At 39.0% G+C, this 26,399-nt stretch overlaps 2 protein-coding genes across 2 annotated transcripts; both read right to left on the reverse strand.

Annotated features, from left to right (window-relative positions):
- Window positions 1-154: 154 nt before the first annotated feature.
- Window positions 155-4,436, reverse strand: ddit3 (DNA-damage-inducible transcript 3). Its single transcript, XM_083939863.1, has 4 exons — window positions 4,309-4,436; window positions 2,810-2,871; window positions 2,153-2,352; window positions 155-1,946 (listed from the first exon to the last, which is right to left on the reverse strand). The coding sequence occupies exons 3-4, from the start codon at window positions 2,297-2,299 to the stop codon at window positions 1,173-1,175; spliced, it is 921 nt and encodes a 306-aa protein (XP_083795989.1). The 5' UTR covers window positions 2,300-2,352; window positions 2,810-2,871; window positions 4,309-4,436; the 3' UTR covers window positions 155-1,172.
- A 6,162-nt stretch (window positions 4,437-10,598) lies between these two features.
- dctn2 (dynactin 2 (p50)) lies at window positions 10,599-24,428 on the reverse strand. The gene is made up of 14 exons (XM_083939646.1): window positions 24,253-24,428; window positions 23,888-23,956; window positions 20,154-20,250; window positions 19,493-19,554; window positions 19,221-19,319; window positions 17,679-17,839; window positions 16,990-17,143; window positions 16,682-16,747; window positions 16,400-16,438; window positions 16,105-16,182; window positions 15,014-15,085; window positions 13,849-13,951; window positions 12,664-12,755; window positions 10,599-11,419 (listed from the first exon to the last, which is right to left on the reverse strand). The coding sequence occupies exons 1-14, from the start codon at window positions 24,286-24,288 to the stop codon at window positions 11,333-11,335; spliced, it is 1,215 nt and encodes a 404-aa protein (XP_083795772.1). The 5' UTR covers window positions 24,289-24,428; the 3' UTR covers window positions 10,599-11,332.
- Between the last annotated feature and the right edge of the window lie 1,971 nt (window positions 24,429-26,399).

Consider the following 26,399-nt stretch of genomic DNA (forward strand, 5'->3'; position numbering starts at 1 on the left):
GATCAAGAAAATAAATGAAGTTCTGCTAAAAGTGTCTTTACTCTCCGCCTTCCTTCAATTACCTTGAGTTTACACAATTTTCTACAAACAAGTCATTCATACTCAGAACTTTAAAAAGGCAAATAAACATTACATGACACGAAGAATTGCACATTTTTTCTTTTATTGAAAATTGGATTGTATTGGGATTACAGTGAAGGATAAAATAAATTGTATGGTAAAACATGTATTTAATGCCATTAATGATAAAAGCCATGCATATTATTCTACAATTAACAATTCATGTGACAGCAATGACAAAATAACAGTGGATATGTTGGCATTTTACAGTACAAGCCATTACAGTACAATTGTGTGTATATATTTATTACAGCGTTATATAAAAATAGTAAATCAGGGTAGAACAACTTGTGCCAATTCCACCAAACATTCCCATATTGATAGAAAAGATCACCTCTTAGAAAGTATAGCCGTGTCCTTCCTACTTTATCTAAATGCACATACACACAAGCCATGGGTTATAAAAAGTAAGAAAGGTTATGAATTCTCTCCTTAAAAACATCATTCTCTCATACTCACACTGCACTGGGCACTTTCAGACTTTTCCTGAGCTCCTAAACTTTCCACAAATTGGGGCAAATAATCTCTGCTAGCCAAATTGCAGCCCTTAACATAGGAGTTACAATTATTGCAAAATGGTGGGAACAGATGACAATGAAATGCACTCTCTGAATTAAGTTCCCTTCTGTCCAACATACAAATCATCATTAAATGCTAATAGCTGTTATTTCTACCATCCTATTTGATAGAACTTAGTGTTAGGCATTCTTTAAAATGACAAACATTCATCAAAACCCCGGTATCATTTGCACTTTGAGCTGTCTGTTCTTCCTTTTCCTTTATACATGCTGTGTCTTTTATTTGCCGCATTGCTGTTGCAGCCCCTTCTCTCTGTGCCTTCTCGTCTTTCATCACTTTCCTATTACTTGCCATTTTAAGCTGTTTTCTCAAAAAATCCTCTTGCTTCTAAAATATATCTTTGGTTTCTATCCTTTCCTGTCTAAGAGGCATTTCATGATCACATTACACCTTTCCCCACCACTGCTTATTCAACTTCTGTCGGACCTATAATCTTTTATTCCCATCTTCCATCCTGTCTTTCATTTTATTCCTCATTTCCTGGTGTTGACTAGTCTCTCTATCAGGGCTCTACGTGTCCTCTGTACCTCCTCTCCCAGCCTTTCAATCTCTGCTTTCAAGCGCTCATTCTGCTCTGTCAGCTCCTGTACCTTCCTCTCGTTCTCCTGCTCTCTTTCTTTGCGACTCTTTTTGGCAGATGACAAGGATGAGGATGTGTGCTGCGTGGAGGAGGCGAAAGAGGACAAGGCACTGTTGGCCCTCTCGCTGGTGGTCCTCTTGCGTTTTCCCAGGCGGGAGGACGGGTAGACGGAAGGGGAAGAGGCTGGTGAGGAGGGAGAAGAACAATTTTGAGATGGCGACTGGGAGGCTGAGGAGGAGCAGGATGGAGAATCTGGGACACAGGGCAGATCCTCCTCGCTGGCTAAGGGAGACGCAGGATGGACATTATTAGCTTGGTGGTGTTGATGGTGATGGTGATAATAATAGCCACCGCTGATCACTGCTCCGCTCGGATCCATCATTCCCACTCCTCCTTCACTCAGCATCTCAAAGAACTCTGGAGGCAGCAGATCACTGCCACTAGCTCCACTTCTCCCACTCTCAGCCTCCACCCGCCGCTCTTCTGCAACAGCTGGACTCATACAGGAGGAGGAAGAGGAGGAGGATGATGATGAAGTTTGATGCAGAGGCAGAGTGTTGTGGATTTCCTCTGTTGCCCTTTGGACACCCTCACCCCACGTCTGGCCTCCGTCCGTCAGCCATGTCAGGGAACAACTCTCCAGAACATCCAGAAACTCCGGCTCTTTCTACAAAAGGGAAACGGAAACGTCAACTTTTGCCAAAACATGTTGAATATCACTGTATAAATAGGTTTAACTTAGCATGTGAATGTATTTTTTTTCACAAAATGGAAAAGCAAACCAAAAAATAGAAATGTTAATGAAAATACAACGTATAAAACACTCACACTCATCATTGGTGTGATAGCCATTTCATACTTCAAGGTACTGACCTCAGTGCATGTAGGGGCACGTGCCAGTTTTGCCCCTCCTGTGTCGGAGCCCAGAATATCCTGCAGGTCCTCATACCACGCCTCCAACTCTGCACCACACAACGGCCCCACGCCAGGCGGGGGCAGGTGTAGCCACTCGGCAGTCATCTCGCCAGTCAGTCGCAACACACAGGTACTCGGCCACACGGTTCACACTGGACCTGAAGTAGGGTTGGGAAAACGTGCAGCACATTAGAAGTCTGACACGTCACAGAAACTCCGACCAAATCGTTTTTTTACTGTTCTGAAACTGGTTGAGTTATAGTTTGTAGGTTTGTAGTGCTTAAGGATGCCGTGTATCATTACTGAGAATACTGCAAGAAGACCTAATCTATAGAAGCATTTACACGATGATAAAGAAAACTAGACCAAAGTACAATATATTGTGTAATCAACTTAAATGTGAAATGGAATAACAGTGACACTAAATTAAATTACTGCCCTGCACTAAAATAGCTAAAGGAATTTGTAAATTCAAAATATGTATTAAAAATGTGGACCACTACAAAGTTCATATTAGTTCATATTAAAGTTCATATTAAAACAAACAAATTGATTAATTAAAAATCTTAACTTCACAAACAAGCAGCATTAAGAATGTCAATTGTGATAACTTACCTTTAGGAAGTCTGTGTTAATCAAGTCTGCCAATTTGTTGGAGATAGCTTGTCCCAACAATTCTGAAAGACAAAAGTATTTCATTGGTTAGTCTTTAAAAAAATTTCAGCCGGCTGAAATTTGCTGAGGTTTAAGAATGAAATTGATGATGTGCACAAATACAAAGTGAGCTTGGTGCCCTAAATAAAACAATAAAGGCTGCTTTTGAAAATGATAAAAAAAAAAATTCAAATGATGATAAAACATGTAAATTGTCAATCAGTTTAAAATGATCCACAAGGATGAAGAAAATAACATTCCTGTCACATAATTCTTGTAAACAAAGACCAAAAATGTGCTCCAGTGCGCCCCCTGCCTTCTACGGTCCTCAAAACACGTTGAGATCGATAAACAAATGGTCATAAACGACGAATACATCCTTATATTGATGACTCTATAGGTCTGACAGTCAGGTCTACTGCTTTAATTCAGCACTTAAAGCTGAACAAAAGCTATCATTATTTTTATTGTTGCTATTATTGTTATTTTGTATTATAATTATTATTATTATAGACAAAGCCTTGTTACTTAAACATTCCATTTAAATAAGAATTTCCGCTTTTCTTCATTAATGTGTAAATAGGAAAATAAAATAAAAAAACAACATTATTGCACGGATGTAGAGTTGGCAGTGATGTGAATAAATCAATTCACATAGTGATAAAGAAAGAAATCCTCTTTAACTTGATGTAAATTTGTTAAACGCAGTGGGGACGCAGTCATTCAAAACTTTAGATAAATAAAACGTACAAATTACCATTTCCTCATATGTTCATAATGTAAATTGTAATATTGCTTCTTTTTTTTAATTTTTTACTTGTGCTACATGTCCACTGTAAGCCAAGCCAATTACGTCATGGAAATGTAAGTCCAGTAGGAGGAATGGGCGAAACAAAAGGAAGCTTAGAGAGGAACAGAATGGGTAGCAAACAAAACAACAAAACAATATAAACATCGTATTCATTCAGTGGTAAACATTTACTATAAATTGGTGTGTTGAATGAAACAATTAAAGGCTGTCAAAATAAAAGCCGTTCCTCTGTGTGTCCCAGAAAGCCTACTGTCAGACGTCACACGGAGTAGGCTAACATCTGTTATTCAATTCAAATGACACTTTAAAAATCAAAAGTATAAGGCTATAAAAAAAAATCTAAATATTTTAGGAAGCTCAAAACAATTCTGAAGAAGTTTGTGGCTTTAAGTCCGCGAGAGCTTGGACAACTTCAAAGACAGAAGCAGACAACACATAAAAACACGTCCATGTAAATCTGTGATGGATTAAGACAACTGTTATTCTAAAAACGGCACTGGGGTATCTGCCAAAAACAGGCTTTTTTCCTTTCCAGTGCACCGGACCACTTCAAGTGAAGTAGCCGTCTGTCACTCCCTCAAAGACTTAAAAAAAACACAGACTACACCAGCAGCCCCAAACAAAACTAACGACAAGAATCTCCACTTACCCTTTTTCTTTTATTCGCTCGCCTTCTCGACTGTCTTGAACTCGAATGTGGATGTTTTAGTAAAAATTGGTGATAGCTCATGTTAACCATTGTTCAGTCTGTACGGCTGAATGTGATTCTTCGGAAACTCCCGGCGCTGTTTATATTGAGAGGGAGGCCAACCGAACTATGCATTGGAAGGCAGATCCATCACAACCTAGCAACGTAGTAGGGGAGACTGACGTTCCAACGGTCCAATCAGAAGAGCGGAGCCAAGATCTTTCCCTTAACGACATCCAATGGGGTGACGGGAAATGAGCACTGGGGGGCGGGGTTATGGTGTCGTCTCAGCTGCTGGTTCTCTCACTAAAGCCTGTATAGTTTGTGCGAGCAGCAATTGTGATGCAGTCATAAGACGGCCAGGACGAATTTGGGGCGTATGGGAGTCACATGAAAGGAATGATGCAATGCTTGGCAACCAGTTTCTAGCTGGGGATAACACCAGCAGAATCAGAACATGTTTTATTAAACAGTGTTGGCTCTAACTAAAAATCTAAAAATATACATATATGCATGGATATCTAATGTCGAAGAATTGTTTGTTTCCGGGGAACACAAAAGCTGAATCCATTTTCTCACGAAAGGTTTTATATTAGTAAAAAAAAAAAAAATCAATTTAGCTCTTTCTTTGTGTTTTTTTTATTATCCATTGTATTGCCATCTGCTTGTTTTCATCTGACTTCTGATTGCATGTCTTAAACTGGTCGGTGATTGACATTGCACACACCCCCTTTACTCCATTAAATTATAATAGCGGCGCTCTCCTTGAAACGACACTTCTCTACCGTGTGATTATGGAAGACACATGTATTTTATGTGTTAGGTATTTGTAATATGTCAAAGATCAGATTTCTAGTAGCCTACACATGTGGTGTCATATTCTCATTCATTTCATACCGCGCGCTCTGTTGCAGCTCTTAGAGATATTAAAACACACGCCCGGCCGATTGAGCGTCTGGGGCGCGAGCTGAGCGCTGCTGGGTGTGATCCAGCAGCAGCAACTGTCCCCCCCTTTTGGTGTCCAGCTATATTTTCAGCTGCTCGTTATGAAATGCAGCAGCATTCTTCATTAGTCCGTGATAAAACAAAACTTTCAATACAGGTTTGGCTCTGATAGGTGTTATACTTTTTTATTTTAATAATTAGTACCCCATGCCTATTTGGCTTTTATATATATATATAAATCAGTATAATACAAGGTTGAATTTTACAAAAAATGAATACAGGCTGACACATTACACCAAAACAGTTTCATAGCCATGTTGTGATAGCTAAATACCTTTAAAACATCACTGAGCAACAGACAGGCTATACAACGTGGTGTATAACATATATTAAAAATAACAACAATTAGGTCTCTATTAAAATGTTAGTTTTAGTAAAGCATAATTTGATGCTTTTAGAAGGTCCACGATAACATTACAGCTTTATGACACTATATAATCAACAAAGTCACTAAATCTGTTTATGTTTAAAGATATATAGATATTTAAAGTAATCACCAATGAAATATTAGTTTTACCATTAAATAAGTTGCATTTAAGATATAGGCTCATTGTCCCTTTACCTACACCAATAGCCCATGAGAGATTATATTACCAACGTAAATTAATTTAAACACAGTGTCGTTTTGTGACACCATAGAATTGACAAAGTAAAATAAACTTAACTGAGTTTTACAATACAATACAACTCCTTTATAAAAAATGTATGGTAATAATGTGTTTTTATTAAAACCAGGAAGTTCAGCAAGGTCACCGTCTCAGACGAACAAGAAGCCAGACAGTAGGCTAAATGTTATCATTACGGTGCTGGATGACGACCATCATTAAGGTAAACAACAACAACAAAAGAGTGACAACAAAATAAAAGCACGTTTCATCATGTTGCACTCTTGATGCGGGCTCTTCGCCTCGCTCCTGACACTTTCTGCCCTTAATCCCAAACTCAGCACACACAAAACTGTTTTCCATGCACGGCTCAACGTGCACAACCCCATAGCAACAGCGCCAAGTAGCGAATAGAAAGCTCAAATACTGTCTCTAGGACCCGGGTTAAAGCGCTGCAGGAAGCACCGAGAACACGTCACGACTTGAGTGGCTGTTGCTGAGTAGTTCAGCATACTTTCTCTACACCCCTCCCTCTCCACCCCTGTCGTCTGTTTATTTTGTCAGTCCCGTCGTCTGTGTTGTATTCATTAGAAAACACTGTTTACAACCCCAGATCGAGGTTACATTTTTTTCTGTTTGTTTTTTTTTTAACATGAAGGTCCCTGTTTCCTGGGTGATTGTCGTTTCAATTGTAACAAAAACACACGTAAAAAAACAAACATACAATATTTTCATAGATTAGTTGTATTATTTATCCTCTATTGCATTATTCTTTACAGAGTGTAAACAAGTGCTCCTCACTGATAACTGTCTGGCCATGTGCATCTGCTTTTAGATGAGGCTTAGACATGACTGATGGTTGTATTTGGATATATCAGTTGCTATGGTGTTTATGTAATCTTTTACTTAATCTCACTAAATACATTTGTGTCTTCTTAGTCATAAATAACTGAACATAATTCTTATTTTTAAATTATACCTTTAAAAAACCTACATAGGCTAATACCTTTACACATTGTGTAAATGAACAAAAAGTCCACCAGACTGTAATAATATAACCGTGTGATATCACAAAACAAGTGATAGTCTAAAAATAAGAATTTAATTCTAAAAAATGGTGTTAAAGTGTGCCTGATTTGTCGTGTGGCCACGCTTATTCAGAACAAATGCTGCAGTTTGAAATATAACCAACAATCAATGCTGGAGGGGGGGGAATTGACAGCGGTGGATGTTAATGTTTGGAGTTTTAAAATACATGTTGCCTTTTGTTTCTTTTGTTTTACAGACAAAAAAGAGTCTGGGGAATTTCCAGCCACCACACTCCCCTTCTATCTGTCCTGTGCCCTTGGTCAAGGCTCCACACCCAGTTCCCCCACACTCACATACACACACACACACACACACACACACACACACATACACACACACACACACACACACACACACACACACACACACACACACACACACACACACACACACACACACCAGCTGTTGGAATCCTTCCTCTCTCTGAACTGACCAAGTGATACAGCTGTTAACATGTACTGGGGATACAGTAAACCCTTTTTCCTTCTCTCTTGGCTCACCCTTTGTCATTGTGTGTTTTAACTCTTTTTCTAAGTCCAAGACCAGCAGCAGAGAGACCTCCTCACCTTATCAGACATGCTGGCTATTGGTACCTAAACTAGAAAAGCATGATATTAAAAAAAAATATGTACAACTGGAAAGTGGCAGTGATTCATGGGGGAGATTCTAAGGCGCTATAAATGGGATCTTTTGCCAACAATTACTTACAGTGCTTTGTCTTTAATCTTAGGTCCCCATTGTTAATACATTAATCTCTTTTGTCAATGCCCATCTCAGCTGAGGCCAATATTGTACTTCGCTATTAATGATACCCATTAATCATCTCATTTGAATTTTATTTCCTCAGAAGGTCCCCCATCTATCATCTCCTGTACACCAAAGATGTCCAGAATTCCCATGAAGCAGAAAACTTCTATTTCAGGTTTATTTTTGAGAGTTTTTTTAAAGTTATCCACTCAATCCCATCTTGTCCCGTCCAGATTTAACAACTAGGTGTCACATCCACTTGTTGAGATTTCTGTGTTTGGAGCTTTAAGGCGACTTTGCCGACAATCTTGTTAGTCCGTTAAAACCCTGTTTACGTCTGCACACAACTCTCTTTACACTACGGTCTTGATCTTCTCTTTTTCTCATTCGCTACAAGCCTCTCAATCTGCCCCACAACGGTATCCATCCTATTTCACTCTGCTTACCTCCGCTGACTTCTTCTGTCCTCCTCTCTGCTTCACCACAGATGCCTCACCTGTCCAGACCCAATCTGAAAAGAATCGGACAAACTGATGCAGAAGCCCTCTGTGTGGGATTTGCTCTCTCTTCTCCGTGTCCTTTTTTATTCCTGATATCGGTTATTATTTCTCTGCTTCTACTTTTCACTGCCTCCATTTATTGTTCAGAATTGCTATTATTAGTAATTTTACTATTTTGCTTTGTCAAAACAGAAGAGATATTAATGTTACATAAATTATAATTGTATTAAATATTTGATTACATGCCATTGTAAACAGTACAGCACATTACAGACGTGAATAATAAAGTGCTATTATCAATATCTAAACTGTTAACACTGCCTTGATTTCTTCATTACTTGGCACCGACATGCATGTGCCAAAGATAAGACATAAGAAAAAAGGCAAAGGTAAAATCCACAAGCCCAAGCGAGAGACTGTAGGGCATTAAACTTTAAAAGCCTGTTTGAACAGGTGGGTATACTGGCAGCGAGGCACGCACTCCAGGCTCTTACTCCATCCTTTTCTTCCTCACCTCATAGTTTTCCCCATATCAGCACCAGAAACAGATTTTGGAGCAATTGGTGCCTCCTACAGCCTCTTCTCTGTTCAGCTGCGTCTGTGCTGCATGGGGACTTAAATATTAACTTTGTCCAGGGTAGTAAAGGGTGGTCTAGGCTGCTGACATACAGTATATAAGAAGCTGAAATTTGACTGTTGAGCAAAGAATGAGCTTTAATGTTACTGAAAACCCTCTATGGTTTTTTTGATTGGATTTAAACCCCACTGCTAAAATTGTCTGTTTTTCCAGAGGGGTTATGCTTTTACATATTCATGGCCACATAGACAGCTATAGTCTACAATAACATGATAATACTGTTGCTTTTGTCCAGGAGGTTACTCGGCATCTTGGGCTGGCTGGCCGCTTGGTAACTATTTATTTGTAATTGTGTATAAATGAGTCTTTAGAGATGGGAGTGGGCTTGCCCAATCTAGCACACCCAAAATAGAAGGACAAATGCAGAATGACATGATATACAGTACAGTACACGGTATGTCTCTGCGCTCATGAGGGGCATTCCCTTCTAAGTTGGAGTTCTGGATTTTGTTTCCCGCAAGTCACACTTGATATGTACTGTCCAGTATTGAACTCCCCTCACGTTAGAGGAAACAGAAAGCTACTCGGCATTTAATGGTTCTCTGAAATAAAAGAAAGATGTAGATAGAAAGAAATGAGAAATCCACAGGCTTATTAAGGGATTTATCATATGTTGAGTCTAATTCACACATCTAATTAGGATTAGATAGGAAGATTTTTTTAGTTATATAAAAACTGACTTCAGGACCACAATTCTCTTTTAACGACTCTTAACTATTTATCCATTTGTGGCGGCTTGCAGCGGCAGTTACTCAACTGAGCTGCTGTGTATGGATGACTCACTAGAAACACCTGATCTGTGCACTACTACTGTATATATTACCTGTCTGTGCCTTTGTCACTAATACCGTCACCTGACCTCAAGCAGCTTTTTGTTGTAATGCTTTTTGTAAAGCTCCTATTGCCAGATTTTTAAATCAATGGATTTGAGTTTGACCTCAGAGTGCCTTGTGTTAATTTGCTCTGCGAATGATGAAGCATCAGACTAGTGCTGAACCATGTTCCAATGTGATATTACTGGACTGGACGCTTCATACTTTTTGGTAAATTTCTATTGTAGGTCTTGGTGTATTCTCCTTTTAATCCTTTAGGACACTGGTCATATCAAGTAAATAGTGTGTCTGGCTTTTTTATGGCTTCATTAGAAAGTCAGAGTGATAAGGAGAGAGATGAGGAATAACAGGCAATAAAGGTAATGAGTAGATTCTTTTGAAGGTTTTTCCCCCGATTGTAGGCAGTTTTGTATAAACTAAAATTAGCTCTTTCTGTCAACTTAAATCCAGTCAGAAAGGAAAGGTTTGTCAGTCTTCTTTTAGGTATTGCCAATGTTAATAGAAACTGAATTGTTAAGTGACTTAACAATTCAGGAGTGTGATAAAATTTACCTCTACTGGGAATTTTGGCGGAATAGGAATATGTTAAAGCAGAATAATTTAGCATTTATGGAGTCTATTTGGTAGTAAATTTGAAAGCTGATTAACTACAATGGGAGTCTGAACCTTTTTTAAATTATGTTATGCTGCCATCCAGTGTTCATAAATGGGCAAAGCAATTCCTTGTATGAAGTATGAAGTGGGCATTTAAAAAGTGATCTTCATCTCATGAAATAAAAAGCACCCAAAGGTTACCACACCTTGTTTTATTGATCTGTTTCCATGACCACAGATGTACAATACAGTTGACTTGTAGGCAATGACAAAGCAGACTAAAAGTTCTAGAGTTCTGAAAGTCTGTGGTGTCTGGTCTCAGTCATAATAATATAGTTACAAGTGACTGAGCGTGAAGAAACAATAAGGTACACAGGCATATTTACAAGCTTTCCTTCCTTGACTTAGCCCTGACACCCACACAAAAGTGCTCCTGCTACAACACTAAAAGACAACTGATCTTCAATTTTTTTTTTTTATACAGTTGACGTCTTTAATGTCATTCATCAACCCAACACTACTGTGATCCCTTTAATTTGACCACAGTATACAGTACAAACCCAGAGTGCGATTCTGAAAGGAATGAAGACATTTCTTATGCTTAATACTAATAATTATGAAAACAAATCCAGTCTATAACAATATAGGTCACTATAATAAGCTCAAGAGGGGACTGCATCAGTGGCATGAATAGAGTGGAAAATGTGTTTTCAGTTGATATCAATGAGATGTAAGAGAAAGGAAGAGGAAAGGAGGTTGGACAAGAGCATTTGGTCTCCTTTTTTGTTATTCAATCTTTTCCTACTTTCTAACATTCCACTGAGTGAAAAAAGGCAGAGGCGAAGTAGAGAGCAAGAGAGGGACGGCCAAAAAAGACAGAGTTAAACCCCAATCCCACATTTGTGCACTCTAGCCAGCTCATATTTGTCCGTGCTCTACAGTCTTCTCCTGGACCGATCCGATCTCTGACACTGTTTATTTGGAGAGCTTCTTCATCCTCTGATCTAGTGCAGCAAGGTTCTCTTCTACAGCCACCAGATTTTCTTTCATTGTCTCTTGGACCTGGGGAGGAAGAAGGGGGTAGCGAGTTAGTCAAGAGCTGAAAGAGTAGAAGGTAGTGCTGAAGACACAGGGATGGAAAGAGTGGAGCATGGAGTCAAGCAGGAGCCAATAACAGCCAAAATACATAGTGAATGGACGCAGGGCGCAGCAAGTTTTTTTATACCTGCCACACAGGCTCTGTCGTTGGCATGTGGCTGCTGCCAGCTTCACTGTGTGCCATTGAGTTTTAAAATCGTTGGTTCTGCAGGGTTTAGAAGCTGTGCTGCCTCACATTGCCCTCTTGTACAATGAGGTATGGATCTTAATAATTTTAAAACAGATTGTACTCGTTTTTTACGCAGTTCTATGTAGTTTTTAGGAGGGCAGCGTACAAATCCTGCATCAGCTGTGTTTTACCACATATGCAGCCCAAGTAGTTCACGTAGCAGAATGGAAAAAGAGGCTCTCAGAGAGGGGAGAACAAATGAAATAAATAAATAAATTCACCAGACACGTTTGGGTCCGGGAATTAAACTAAAGACCCACTGGTTACTTAAATATTAGAAACAAATATACTGATTCTTAAAATGCTTGAACTTAGCTTAAAATGCTAAATATTAATTAGTTTATCTTCATCAATGTATGGATTTGATTCATTTTCCGTTTTTACATCATTTTTAAATGCAATATCTTTCATTTTTGACTGTTGGTTGGACAAAACAGTCATTTGAAAATGTCTTTTTGGGCTCTGAAAAAAATGATATTGTTAAAGACTTCATGGACTAAACGATTGATAAAATAGTCAACGGGTAAGGTTAACTGATAAACAAACATAATACTAGTATTAGTAGAGTATTGATTGAGGCAGCGGTAGACCAGCAAAATGGAGTGTTAAAGTGTCTAAAATGCATTTAGCTGCTGCCCCTGTCAGCAGTACATTGCGACTTGGCTTCCGTGTTGGAGGTCCTGCCTGTTTCTCCAAACAGGGGGCTATGGGTGACTATGGATAAGTACCTCATACATAAAAAAAATTGTTCCTGTTATATGATAGCAATTGTTTCATTGTTGGAAATTTTTTTGTGAGGACCCACCAGTGAGAGAAGTATGTTTTTCGATTGGCCTCATTAATTCACACGAGGTGAACACTGAACAAAATTCCACACTTGAGCAGTGATACACACACACACACACACACACACACACACACACACACACAAAAAAAAAAGATTAATCCCCAATGGTTCAATAGATCTTAAACTTCCTACCTCTGTAAGCCGAGTGTTATTTTCCTTCAGGGAGTTGTTGATCATCTGCTGAGTGGCGTCCAGGTAGGTCAGCAGCTGGCCAAACTGCATGGCTACAAGATGGTGGTGTTGGATGAAATGAAGCCGTGAGGCAGAGAGAAGGAGAAAGAAGTTAAACTGAGCATTAGTTCTCTAATTTACAAATGAGTGGTTAAATACTGTGCTTATGTTAATGTTATCTTTGCTCTCAGACAACGTGAAGAGGAGTAAAGACAAATGTAATCCGAAAATTGATGAATGATTGCTTGAAAGATTATTTCCGTTGATTGCCTTCATCGGTAAAGAAGATCAGGAGAGAAAAATAAGATCAGTGCAGCTAAACCCCATTGAGCTAAGAACCCTTTTGCTGCAGACTGTGACCGATTGGTGCAAAGACAGTCTGGATGATGAATGACCTCTTCCAGCTCTCAGAAATGAATTATCAATCCAATCTATTAATGCCAAGGATCTGCTTTCATGTGCTAAATAATAAAAAGATGATAATGTGATATATAATATCATGCATCTCTTTCTCCCTGAGGGGGAGTTTAACACTATTGCTAGATTTAGTCTAATTCTATTACCATTTTGAGTCTCCCTTTCAGTGATTTTTTGCCCTTTGTTATAATAGAATGGCATGGTTTAGGCTAAATCCATTATCCGATTGAATCCCATTTTCGCTTAGTTTTCATCTTTTGTCTCGCACCAAGACATTCCCATTGCAAATGCAAATCTTTAGGGACAGTTTTTACATCCCAGCACAGATGCTGCCTGAAATGTGATCCGGGATCACACCCTGTTATGTTCTGTAGCTACATCCTACATATTTTAATCTTTAATGCCACTCCCCACCCCCCACTAACCTACATACATCCTCTCCTTGAACTCTCATGGGTGTCAATTCAAGGTTCTTCTCCCATCACGTAAAAGAATAGCCCATAAATAATCAAAGTTTCATTGTTATGATCTTTACTGGGTTGAAATCCACCCCTAAAGCAATATTCATACAATATTTACAATACAAACTAATTACTCAACAGCACTACATTGATATAATGTTATGGGGTGACAAGTTAAACAAATAACATTGTCTCGTGGCTTACAGTAATGCGAGGACATAGAGCAAGTCTTAGGACTACCACCTTGTAAACCAGTTTAGTTGCTCACCTTGCTCATGCAGCTCCTTGACAGCGACGAGCCTCTGCACCACCTGAGGTATAGAAGTGGACATGGCATCCCACTTCTGCACTACATCGTAGAGCTGAGACACCTGAAAGTTAAACACACAACACAATTTACATTTAATACCTAGCTAAAACAAAAATAACATGTTTGTTTTCACCAAGGTCACACATTTGACTTTTGTTACTTAGTGCAGTAGTAATTGTACTGTAATTGATAAGTGCATTGATTATTATAATAAAAAGTAAAACCTACATTCGAACTTTACTTTGCAATAGTTTGGGGCCAAAAACTAGAAATACTGTTAACACGGCTTGAAATTCAGTGACATTTTTTTTTTTTAAATTCCACCTGTATTTTAAGTGACTTTATTATAAGACTTCACAAGACTAAATTCTAAACTCATAAGCCTAAGTTTGCATTGAATATATGGTCACTGTTTTAAGTTGCATTTATGCTGCTAAAATTCCTTTTAGCATTTTTTATTATTATTTTATTTGTGTTCATTTCCAATGCTCTCAATGTTTTATGTAAAGTACTTTGAATTACCTTCTTGTTGAAATGTGCTATACAAATGTTTGTATACAAGTAAACAAGTCACACACCCTATTTACTAAAATCACAATTAAAGTACATTATAGTGTCACCAAAAATTGAACAGCAACATGCACTAACCTTATTTACACAAAATAAACCACTTTTCATGTCTTTGTCATTCACCATCAGGATATGATTAACATGCCCTGCCCTCTATTGGCCCTTATAGTGTACAGCACTTTAGAACTGTCAAGGCTGAAGACACATGAACGCTGCCTGGAAATCATGCACATCTCACAGAAAAATCTGAATGAAATCCTGAATAAAAATGTATTTCATTTTTGACTCTAAATGAACAAACAATAAAAAAGCTTGGTGATAAAACTTTGGTTTGGCTCTGACTGATTAAAGGCTGTTCCAGCTGTTCGTCATTAAAGACAGCACTACATTCAGATGTAACATATGGTGCTATACAACTTTGCGATAAAATCTAAACGCTTGAGATTGTAGGAACCTTCCATTAGAGTTTTCCATCTTAAAGTGCTTTTTAACTTTGTGTGAAGAATCTGAGATCATCCTGCACTTATCTTGCACTGTAAAAGGGATTACAAACCTTGTTTTGAGTCTCAGCATCCTCAATCGCTGCCTTTTGTTTAGCAATCTCATTCATCTTCCCGAGGACACTCTAAATGGGAGAGAGACAAAAAGCAGTTTTTTAGTTGTTCATTTTGTGCGCGACTATCAATCATTTTTAAATTACTTATAATAAGAGGTTGCAAATCAATAAGGAGAAAAAAATTCTGTTTTCCAAAGGGTTTTCCACAGTCATGTCATACTTTTATTATTCGTACATTGTGTCAAGCCCAAAGACTTCACATGGAACAGAATACGTATTGAAAGGAGTTTAAACAGGAAACTGCAGAGGACCACTTACATTTACACCTCACCCCCCCATGTTAACCACAATGCTTAAGATCGAAATTATGTAAAACTTGTACAGAAGGACCCCAAATGTTTTCCAAGAGTGACTGTTTACCTTAAATAATGCAAGTGATCTTTTACAGAGGTAGTGTTATGGACAATTCTGAGGCATTCAGATACATTACAGGAAAAATATAAGCATCTATTAGATTAATGTCAATACATGTCAATGTAAATACTCATGGCAGTAAGCTAACAGCGTGGAATTCTGGCATCTTTAAGACGATCAGAAAAGTAGTTTTTCAGTATTTCACCCGAAAGGAAATGCACTGCCCAGTTTCAATAACCATCCAGTGCATGGGGCAAAAGAATTACAGTACGGTCATAGCTAAAAGGTCAAATTAGAAAAAAATAACCCCAACAGCCACAAAACTTTCTTATGAACCTTTAATTCTAGTTGCAGTAGATACTAACGCATACAAGAGTCAGAGGACCGAGATATGTCTTGATTTATATTGTAATATTTGCAATAAACACATTGTATATGTTTTTAATATGCTCTGGATTTGCTGAATTAGCTGTTGCATATGGTTGGCACATCTCAACGGTACTGAACGTAAATAATGAGCTTGTCATTTAACTCCCTGTAAGACACCAAAACAAAATGTCTTACAATACACACATCTTCTATGGGAAACATGATGCATAAATAGGAATGTAATAAAATTGCAAATAACATTTACATCAAAACCATACATTTCCCTGTAACCCTGTCCTAGTTACCTGCAGTCTGGCCTCCACATGATCCAGAGTAGCTGAGTCCAGTGCGTACACCCTCGCCTGCAGGAGCTCTATGGTGGCCTGATTCAAACAAGCACACGTTATATATAAGCTTGAGCACAAAGTTTTTTGTTCTTTCTCTTACTGCTGGCACAGAAACAATAAACAAACTTGGAGCAACTGATGTCATTCATCTTTGAAGTATGGCCTAGTTATTTGGCTGCACATCAGATACAGTTTTACAAATACAAATACTCCACACAGTATGTTGCAAAAGAAAGTCTTATCTTGTTCTTACCATCAAACTGCCTCCTTGCACACCAGCACTCAGAGGCCCCTGCAACATAAAGAGGGAAAATAAATTACAACAAGAAGCAATGAAGCCACCCTCATAGTTTACATAAATCAAATTTTTATTTCAGTTTGTAGATGGTTACATGGCAACAGAAGCATCAACATTATACTGGTGTGAGAATGAAAGAGAGAAGGAATATAAACAGAATTAGTGTGAATGAACGAGAAAAGCATTAAAAAGGATGTGTGTGTTTTTGTGTGTAAAGACTGTGTGAGTCGTGTGTACCTGCTTGTCTGATCCTGAGCCAACAGCCATCTCCAGCTCAGCTAGACGCTTCTCCAGTTCCGCCATCTACAGGGATGGAATGAGGCAACACATGGTTGGCACTGACACACACACACACACACAATAAACAACAAACTCCCATGCACACACTTTCTTGCCTTTAGTACCGCTTATCAAATATTCTGACATTCCTTTCATGAGAATGAAAACAAAAACACAACTAGCAAATTAAAACATTTGCTCATTTTAAGAGTACATTTATCGCAAACACTTGACTCTGACTCCCTGCGCCTCCCTTTTCACTTTACCTTGGCAGATTCATTGAATTTTTCCTGCTCTGGTCTGCTGTGCAGCTCGTAGAGTACCACTCCATCTGGGCCCTTAGCTGATGCCGTTGGCTTGCTGTCTCCAGCAGCGCTGCCACGGCTGCCCTTGGCTGCTTCCAGCTGGGTGAGCAGACGCCTGGGGGGAAGAGAGGAAATGGAGACACAAAAGGAATATTTGTTCAATATTGTTATCAGCTCCATGTGTTGCTTTGTCGTAAACAGCAAGGTCAAGGTGAGTTTTCATCAGTTTTTATTCCCCTTCTCTTACTTGTGTATCTTTCCCTCTCTATCTTCAGTTCAGTGTTTGGTCTGACGTGTCACAATATGTTTTTATTCTCTCTAAAGCCGTTCTCAGTTAACCTCTCTCTCAAGCTTTTATTTCCCCCCCTCAATCATCTGTCTATTGCTTCCTGTGCTCCCCAGGTAGTGCTACAGTAAGATCAGGGTTGGTTTATGTGAGCAATTGAAACTAGCTGTACTGTTTTTTTAAATCCCTCTATATCTTTAAGCGACCCTCTTCCTCTACCCCTTTTCATTCCCTGCCTACTACCTCATCACTCTCCCAGGGTCTGATAGGTTGTAGCGCCAGGTTTCCGAATCCAGATGCTTGTTGTCTTGCTTCATTGTCTCATCACCCCCCCCCCACCCCTCCCCCCACTCTCTCTGCTCACCTGGCCAGCGCTCCATCCGGGTCAGCCAGGTTGATGTGTGCCTGTGGTCCCAGCAGTGAGTCAAGATGAGCAGAAACAATCTGTTGTTTGAGCTGGGCTGCCCGCTGGGCGAGTACTGCCGGGGTCAGGCGCTCCTCTGCATTGCTTTCCTCTGTAGCAGACTGGAAGGGGAGATACACAACAGTCATTGAGTAATTGAGTTCTACACAGGAGTGACAGTTGTTTTTCCAAGAAAAGCAGAGGGTGATGAAATAGGGGACTAGAAGTCTGTCTCGGCCAAGCAGTTATGTTGTTCATAGAAACCTTGTGTCCCATGCCAAAAAACAAAACCAAAACATACTGTATACGTAAATATCTACTGTATTTGATTTGTTAAGACATTATATTTCAGACAGAACTCAAGTAATGGGGCATTCCAGTATTTTTTAACTTGGGTTTGGATTAGCTTCTGTAACTAAATGCATGGGGATCTATTTAAGGGTAAATAAATTCAATGAAATGGCTAAATCCAAATGGGTACTTTCTGTGTTAATTTTTGTTAATACTCAGTGTTTTAAAGGATTCACGTAACTTTATTTGGAAAGCTTTAGGAGTCTTGCACTGCTATTGCTATACCGATATACGTTCTTTTGCTGGAGTCATGTTTCCCGAATCTCTAAGGCCGCACTCACACTGTCCATCCGTACCGTGCCCAAGCACGTTTCACGGGTAAAGTCTAGTTCGTTTGACCAATGTGAGTGCGCCCTTAACCAGAGGTGCAAAAAAAAAACAGCCGCATTTATGAGAATAAGATGCACATGTACGGGCATGAGCATGCGCACGTGTACGAGCGCGAGCATTGGCGGCGGTCTTGATGTCTATTGATATGAGTCTGTTTCCTGCGACAGACATTTAAAAAGATGCACCAAACGATTTGGGGTGGTCGGATGCGTAGGTGGAGTGTTTACTGCAGATTTCGTCAGATGAAACGTGCAAAAACAGTCTGACAAAACTAAATTCATGAGGGGTGATGACGTATAAGCAATGCTCAATCGAGCCGTGGTCCAGATCAATGTGAGTAATGTGAGTACGAGCGGGCCTGGGCTGCAGGGGAAGAGGGAGGGGGGTGGGTCAATCACCCTAAAGCCAGGCCACAGTACGAATGGACAGTGTGAGTGCGCCCTTAGAGACTGTAGCAAGGAAGCAGCTCATACCCCAAAAGGTTAATATTCTGCTAATATGAACTGCATGAGCTAAAGACCACTGATTCTGCCACAAAAAATGCAAATTCACAGGTTGATGGTGGTTTAGAGCCTCTGAAATTGTTCTAACTAAAATGTTGCACTTTCCTGAATAAATATATGATGGCGTGGTCATGGAGCAGAGTGGAGGAAAGTCCCTCTGTGAAAGGCTATTGAATCCGTGCAGACAGCAAGGTAAGGTAAAGACCGGATAATATAATAATAATGGTGTACCATCCGCTTGCCAAGTCCTATGCGTGTAGGAGAGCTGTGAGGGAGCACGCAGGCGTGCGTTTGTATGTGTGTCTCGCTGTCAGTTCACCTGGATGGCATCCACATCCTGAGTGAGCTCCTGGATCTCGTTCACCAGGCGCTGATACTTCTGCTGGGGTGTCTCCTTCACTCCACAGCCCTCTCCAAGCTAAACAAAAAAGAGAGAACAGAGAAATTGTATGAATATCACACAACACCAAAGTGAGTCTGGTACAGAGAGAGCAGACTTTAACCCTAATGGTGTTGCTGCACTAAAATGAAACATCTTCAAAAAGAATATAAAATGAAGTAATGAATTTCTGCTGAACAGAATGTACTCACAATTTCAAATTCTCCGGACTCATAGCCAATTCTTCTGCTTCTACTGATTCTGTCTGAGAAGTCTGAAGAGGACATCAATGGGTTTTGAGGAAATCGGGGGAAAAAAACATACCGAAAAAGTTACACCTGTACCAGAAGAGCGACATCGCCTGTCTTTCTGCTAGTCTTGTATTCTGCAAAGCTGTCTTTAATGTTGTATGTCTCCTAATAATGGTCATTTATATTTATCTTGTTCATGTCTTTATCTGTTAAGAGTAAATACTGCACTTTGTAAAAGCTATTCTAAAAAGATGAAAGTAAAGTTGTTTTGTATACTTAGTATTTATGGTGGTGATAGCTTGTCACAAGACTTACTGAGGTACTGTATATAAGGACACCAGTAATTTGATAAGAGGTCATTTTTGAGACTGCAGTATGTGGTGCTGTTGAACTGTATTGCATCCTATAGACCGGAGTTTCTATTTTTTTGTCGACCCCATTTTTTTTTTAATTAATGAGAGCAGGCTAAATAACAGAAACATCTCACTGCATGGGGATAAAGTTGGCGGGGCAATTCACACCAAAGCAAGACTGATAACACAAGAGGTAAGAAGTAAAAATAATATATATATATATATATATATATATATATATATATATATATAATCCACTATGAACTGACCAAGCCCCTTGGTGTTGACTTTCTTTTTTTTGAACTTGTCATAGGCTGCGTTGGGGTTGACCACAATCCTCTCCACACTGTCACTGCAGAGCTCCTCCTGTCATTGAAACACCAGGAAATAAAGTCAGATGAACATAAACAAAATCTTAAAAAGTGCATGTTAGACTATACAGACAGCAAAGACTTCAGACAGCAAAGACTTAAAAATGAGCCTTAGCTTACTGAGCCAGTGAGCCAAAAGTCTCAAAGCCCAAGGTAGACTTGAAATATGTTGACAGGTTGGTCAGATCTAAGAGGAAATTATGAGCTTGATCATTGCCCTGAAATATGATTTCAAAGATTGTTATGAAGGAAAAATATGTATATCACAGCCATAACTAATTAACAATAGGCCTGATTTTAGACCCATAAGACCATCTTTAGAAGTTCAACTATAAAAATGTGTCATCCATGTAGTGTAAGTCTACTGTGGTAAAATCACTGTTAAGAAAATGAAAAACTTTGTTTTCTAAATGACGGTTCTTTGATTAGTGATTCTGGGAAGCACAAAAAAACGTGCATCATTTGATCAAAACTTCCTAGTGATCAATTATGATGAACTAGAGACGATGGGTAAAATTAAAACACCACTGACATACAGATAGATGACATGGGTCCGGGCTACCACACAGATTCGGATTTTAAAGATAGACAGACCAATGAAACACACACAACACGACACAGTTACACAGATGTAGGCAGGAGGAGGAGGAGGAGGAAGAGTGAGGAGGAGTGTTAGTCAGGCTCTTACCAGCTCCTTGGGTTTCCAAAGAGTTAGAGAAAGTAACGGAAGAGCAGAGGGAGAGAAAAAAGTAGGGGGGAGGGAGAGAGAGAGAGAGAGAGAGAGAGAGAGAGAGACAACACAGATTAATGTGGTTATCACATGCCATGCACACAACAGGAACAGTTGGCCAGGGTCAGGAAAAGATAAGAAAGAAAGCAGTGTTCTGAGGGTTCCTGCTAAAAACCCTGGAGACACACTGTTCAGACTGCTCATGATGACTTCAGTTCTTTCTTTCTTCCTGTCTTTCCCAATTCAGGGTGGTGAGATGGTCCATTAACGCCAACAAGTTACTTTCTCCTTTGACACCATACTGCACATTATAATGTAGTGTGACAATATGCTCTAATGGAGAGCATTGTAGGTCTCAAGACATTATGCTATAGATGCAGGGGTTGGTGTTTTAAAAAAACAATCCATGAGTCAGAATGAAGGGTAAAAGGGTGGCTCAAGGGGGTTTAAAAGACATCAAGAAAGGAGAAACTTAAAGCCCTAAAATGCATTTTTCTAACAGAAAATGTAATCAATCTTAAATCACTCATTAGGTTGTGTCATTTCTTAATAAAATGTTATTCATCCTAGATGAATTTGCTAGAATAAACCAAAGCTTTTAATGAAGTATATCCAAGTTAAGACCCCAATACAGTGTGAGTTTGGGCTGTTCCAGACAAACGAAATTATATCTTTGGTCATCAGGAGTCATTGCGACTGCGAGACGTGTCCACTAATGGCCGAATTAGAGCTTCAGTGCCCAAAGAAAGATGGTCACATTCGGGACCAATTTCTCAATTTAACCTCTGTTATGACCAACATCTACAGTGAGAGACCTATCCAATACGTTTCTTCTGTAAAGTAACATGAGGTCAGGGAAAGCTATGGCACTAAAAAGGGAACTTTTTTACCAGCTGTGACTGAAACGGACAGCAGAACACAGAATGTTGTAATGACGCTGACAAAGAGACTGTGTCTTAAAGTGGATAGGTTGCGTGTGCCGAACACCTCATCCACTAAATACGGTCTGTATTATTAGGTAAGGTCAGTGTACTAATCCGATGTGTCCTTGTTTGTTTGGACGCATTTTCAAAACATGAGGGTCGTGCAGATGGATTGCACAAGTTGATGTTTCTGATAGCATTTTTCATTAACACTAGGATTCATAGAATAGTTCAATTTTATTATATCCAAGCCTGACATGCAATGAACCTTGAAAATGGTATAACACAATGTATAGGTGTTAAAACGCATGGACTTTAAAATGTCCAGTTAGTGAAAGTAGTGTGATTAGGCAGGAAGCAACTGTTAAAAGATAATGACAAGTTAAAAGGAAATATCTTAAACAAATAAACAAACACCTTTCTAATTAAAGTGCTGGTGAATACCCATCACCATCATTATTCCCTTGAAATAGTTTAAGTGAGCAAAACCAATAGAAGGAAAAGAATCAATTTCTTGCACTTCAAAACAATCAGTTTTTTAATGATTAAGAAGCACAAAAAGGGTCACGCCAACGATCCATTTGTCATTTCATCCCAATCAATAGAGGTAAGAAAAATGGATATGAAATTAAAAAACATGCATAAAAAGCATGGCATTAAGCTCACTGAGAATAAAATGGAGCCAGTCTTACTTGTACAAACTAGGGTCCCAGGAGGGGTGGGGAAAAGGCAAAACAAGGGCAAGGGTTTGGGGAGAACGAATGAGGAAACATGTAGGGGAAAATGCCAATTAGGATTCACTCAGCTGGTCAGTAAACCATCTATCAACCCCTCAACTGCTCACAAAAGACTGTATGCTAGCAATTAAAAAAACATTAAAAGATTAAAGCATTAATGTCAATGCTTAAAACATTAGGCAGAGGCACTGGTGACCACTGCCTCTGCTTAATGTTGCAGTTGGATGGCAGTGAGAATCGACAACAGTCACAAGACCATCTTCATGACATAGTTGTAAAAATCCACAGTAGATTTCGTTCCCTGACATTTCAATAGATGATGGCGCTTGAATGGAACTTTTTTTTAATTAGTTTTCCCATCAACTTAATACTTGTGTTCCCTTACTTATTGCCCTCCATGTATTAATGAACAGATATACTAATGTATTATAATATATAGAAGATAGGTTGAACAATAACATGAGAATGGTATCTTGAACAAAACAGACATGTTTTTACTTAAACATGCTTTTAATATGAATTGAAGTGATTTATTAAGTTTAAATAAAGTCAGGAGGTGGTCATATATTGTACGTCATCTCACTACTTTTGGTGGGTAACACAGTAAGGACAGCACAAATGCAGTGACAGATACACTAATATAAAAGCAGCACAAAAATATGTTTTTCACAAGGTACAGGGAGAAAGTATTTTGACCAGGTGTTTTCACAGATTATTTGTATTTTTTAATGTATTTATTTACACCATTTATTTTCCATGGTGAACATGTGACTTATTGTTTTGTGGTGTGTGCGTAAACATATGTAACAAATTGTAAAGAAAGTGTTTGAGATATGATATAAATATGAAGCCATTGATTATTATTTATAATATGTAGCAATGGAAAAGTGGTAGGGAAATAACATTTTGCTTCTTCCTATTCCTTTTCTGGGCATGGTAAATTAATGTTTTGTTTTATTCATTTAGCTTTTATTGTATTATTTTAATTAAATGTTTGAAATAAAGCATTCATTCATTTACTTCACAATTAACACAGCACTACTGATGTTAAGCTACTTAGTAACATAAGAGCACAACCAGTAACGTTAACTGCGTTGTTAGATGTTTTAGTCATGGCAGGGATAAATGCACACTTATCACAATGAAGAAATCAGTGCGTTATATGTTATATAAAGTGTGAACACTTGCTGACTACTTAGCAAGGGGTCAACAGTCTGCAAATACAGTGAACACAAAACTTACCGACTCAAAATGAGCTTGTTCATCTTCTGGAAGGTCACCGGTCTCATACACGTCCGGCTCGTTGAAAGCCTAATAAAACAATCAGGTAAACAATATATTAATCGATGAGACATCCCGTTTATTGTCATTAGCCTGGCCAACGCCCCGGCCCATTTTCACAACACGTCTGTGCTCACTCTTGCTCTAATGATGCCTTATACCACATGCCATTCATTGAAAATATATCCACTTAGAATCTACACTTACTGGTTGTATAGTAAAAACAAACAATAAGCAGACGGATGAGTAAACAACAGGGATGTTAGGAGCTAGCATTGCCAAGTTAGCAATTCAGCTAATCTGTCTGCTAGCGTTAGTAAACTTACAATTCCTGGCAAGTTTGCGTATTTAGGATCGGCCATTGTCAGCGAGAAGAGAAGAAGATACCAGCAGAGCACGGTGGAATATAGCAACGGTTCTTGAAACCGAGTTAATAATATGTGAACCGAATCGAAAAAAGGACACAAGCTACCGATAGATGAGCCAGCAGTCTCTCAGCGGGCTGACGTGATCGCTAGCTTCACTTGACAGCGTGGACGTTCGTTTTAATGCGAACGCAGGCGAGCGGGCGGTGATGTGTTCGCTACTCTAATGGGGAAAGGGGTGAACGGTCCGCCGAGGGCAACAAAACAAGCGCTTCCTAAAAATAGGAACGTCTTTTGCGCATGCGCATAATTTTACCAGTATGGTTTGGACAGAAAAAAGAAGATTTAACTGGTCCCGTTTCTGTTGTTTAGTATCGTTTTATTAGATATTTTCCCTTCTTAATTAAACAAGAAATTAAATTACAATATCATGGCATAGAACACATGACAATAAAAACTCTCAACATTCATACAAGATACACTGGATGAAAATATCAACTTAAATTGTATTTAAAAAATAATATGTAACAAATGAGAGCGAATAGAAAATAAATATAAGTGAAAATGAGGAAATACATATTGAATAATAATAATAATAACGATAGTGAATCTATTTTGTTTTGTGCAATAACTTAATCCACCACTTAAGTGCAATAATTACTGCTCATTTCTGTCATATACAGTTTTATACATATTTTATCTTATACATTTTCTCTTTGTGCAGTAAGATTAAAGTATTGCACTTAAGTGGTGGATAAAGTTATTGCACGAAAGAGAAGAAGACAAGTGTCCAAGTAGGATGGGAGCTCCCAGGACCGCTGAGTTCTGTCTGCCTCATCTTTGCCTGATCGCTTCTCTTTAAAAAATAATTAATATATCTTGCCCCGCTTAATGTTGACGTTAGCTTTATACCCGTGGCTTCTAGCACAACGGTCTCCTATCTGAACACAAAAGTTTTTAAACAGTGACTCATTAGGACAACGCCGTAAAACTCACTTTAGAATGAGGGTTTCACAGTCCATGAAGGCTATTTATCCTTCTTCTTCGTCTTCTCTTTGTCGTGTAGATATCCTGGCTCAAGGCGCTCTAGCAACGACGATAACCGGTCCCCTAATTCAAATCTTCCTCCTCGTCTGAGGCGATTCTTCTTCTTCTCCTAAGAAATGTGGATTACAACTCTTTCTTGGTACATAGCGCCAACTATTGTATAGGAAGGACTTCAGGCGTCACTGATTTCAACATGCAACTGGTTCCATACAACAAGATGTGCGCTGCCGTGATATGTCAATCATCTGGGGGGCACGTGGGGGGTCCAATCAGATTTCAGGGGGGTCCAGTGCTACCTGGGCCTCCCCTCTAGCTCCGCCACACCTGTTGTGTAAGAGTAGATTATTAATTGCAGAGTGAGTGGCTCCCACTCCTTCCCTTCTGTCCTCTTTATTTCCTCCTCCCACCGAGTGAGGAGTTGTAGAGTGTGATGGCCTGAGGGACGAAGGAGTTCTTGAGCCTGTTGGTCCTACACTTGGGCAGGAGCAGCATCCCACTAAACAGGCTCCTCTGGGTGCTGATGACGGTGTAGTTGTTAGATGTTTAGTATAGTTTTATTTGATTGTCACACCAATAACAATATACCCCTGTCGCACTCTTATAAATATTTAAAAACTCATTGCATCCAACAACAACATTCTTCTGTCTTTATTTTTCAGTATTTAGTTAAATTGTACTGAGTCGTCACACGGCGGCGCTAAAGGTATACGAGAAAACAACTCAACCATCGGATCAAAGATGGTCGATTGAAAAGATGGTTCACTCTTACGGAAGAAAACGATCTACCTTATCTGAAAAGGAGTGATGAAACTTATTATGATTTAATTAATTTAAATTATATTTTATTCATAGAGCCATATCATAACAAAAGTTATCTCAAGACACTTTACACATTGAGTAGGTCTGACTTATTTATGATTTACAGAGACCCAACAACAGCTACTATGATAAGGGTGGACCAGGGTTGAAACAAGATATGTTTAAAAATATAACGTTTCTGTGGTAATACGTTTTAACAGTCAGCTCGGTAAAGTTTTTCTTTTTGCTTATGAACTGGAATT

This window comes from Echiichthys vipera (genome assembly GCF_963691815.1).
Source record: "Echiichthys vipera genome assembly, chromosome: X".
NCBI lineage: Eukaryota > Metazoa > Chordata > Actinopteri > Perciformes > Trachinidae > Echiichthys > Echiichthys vipera.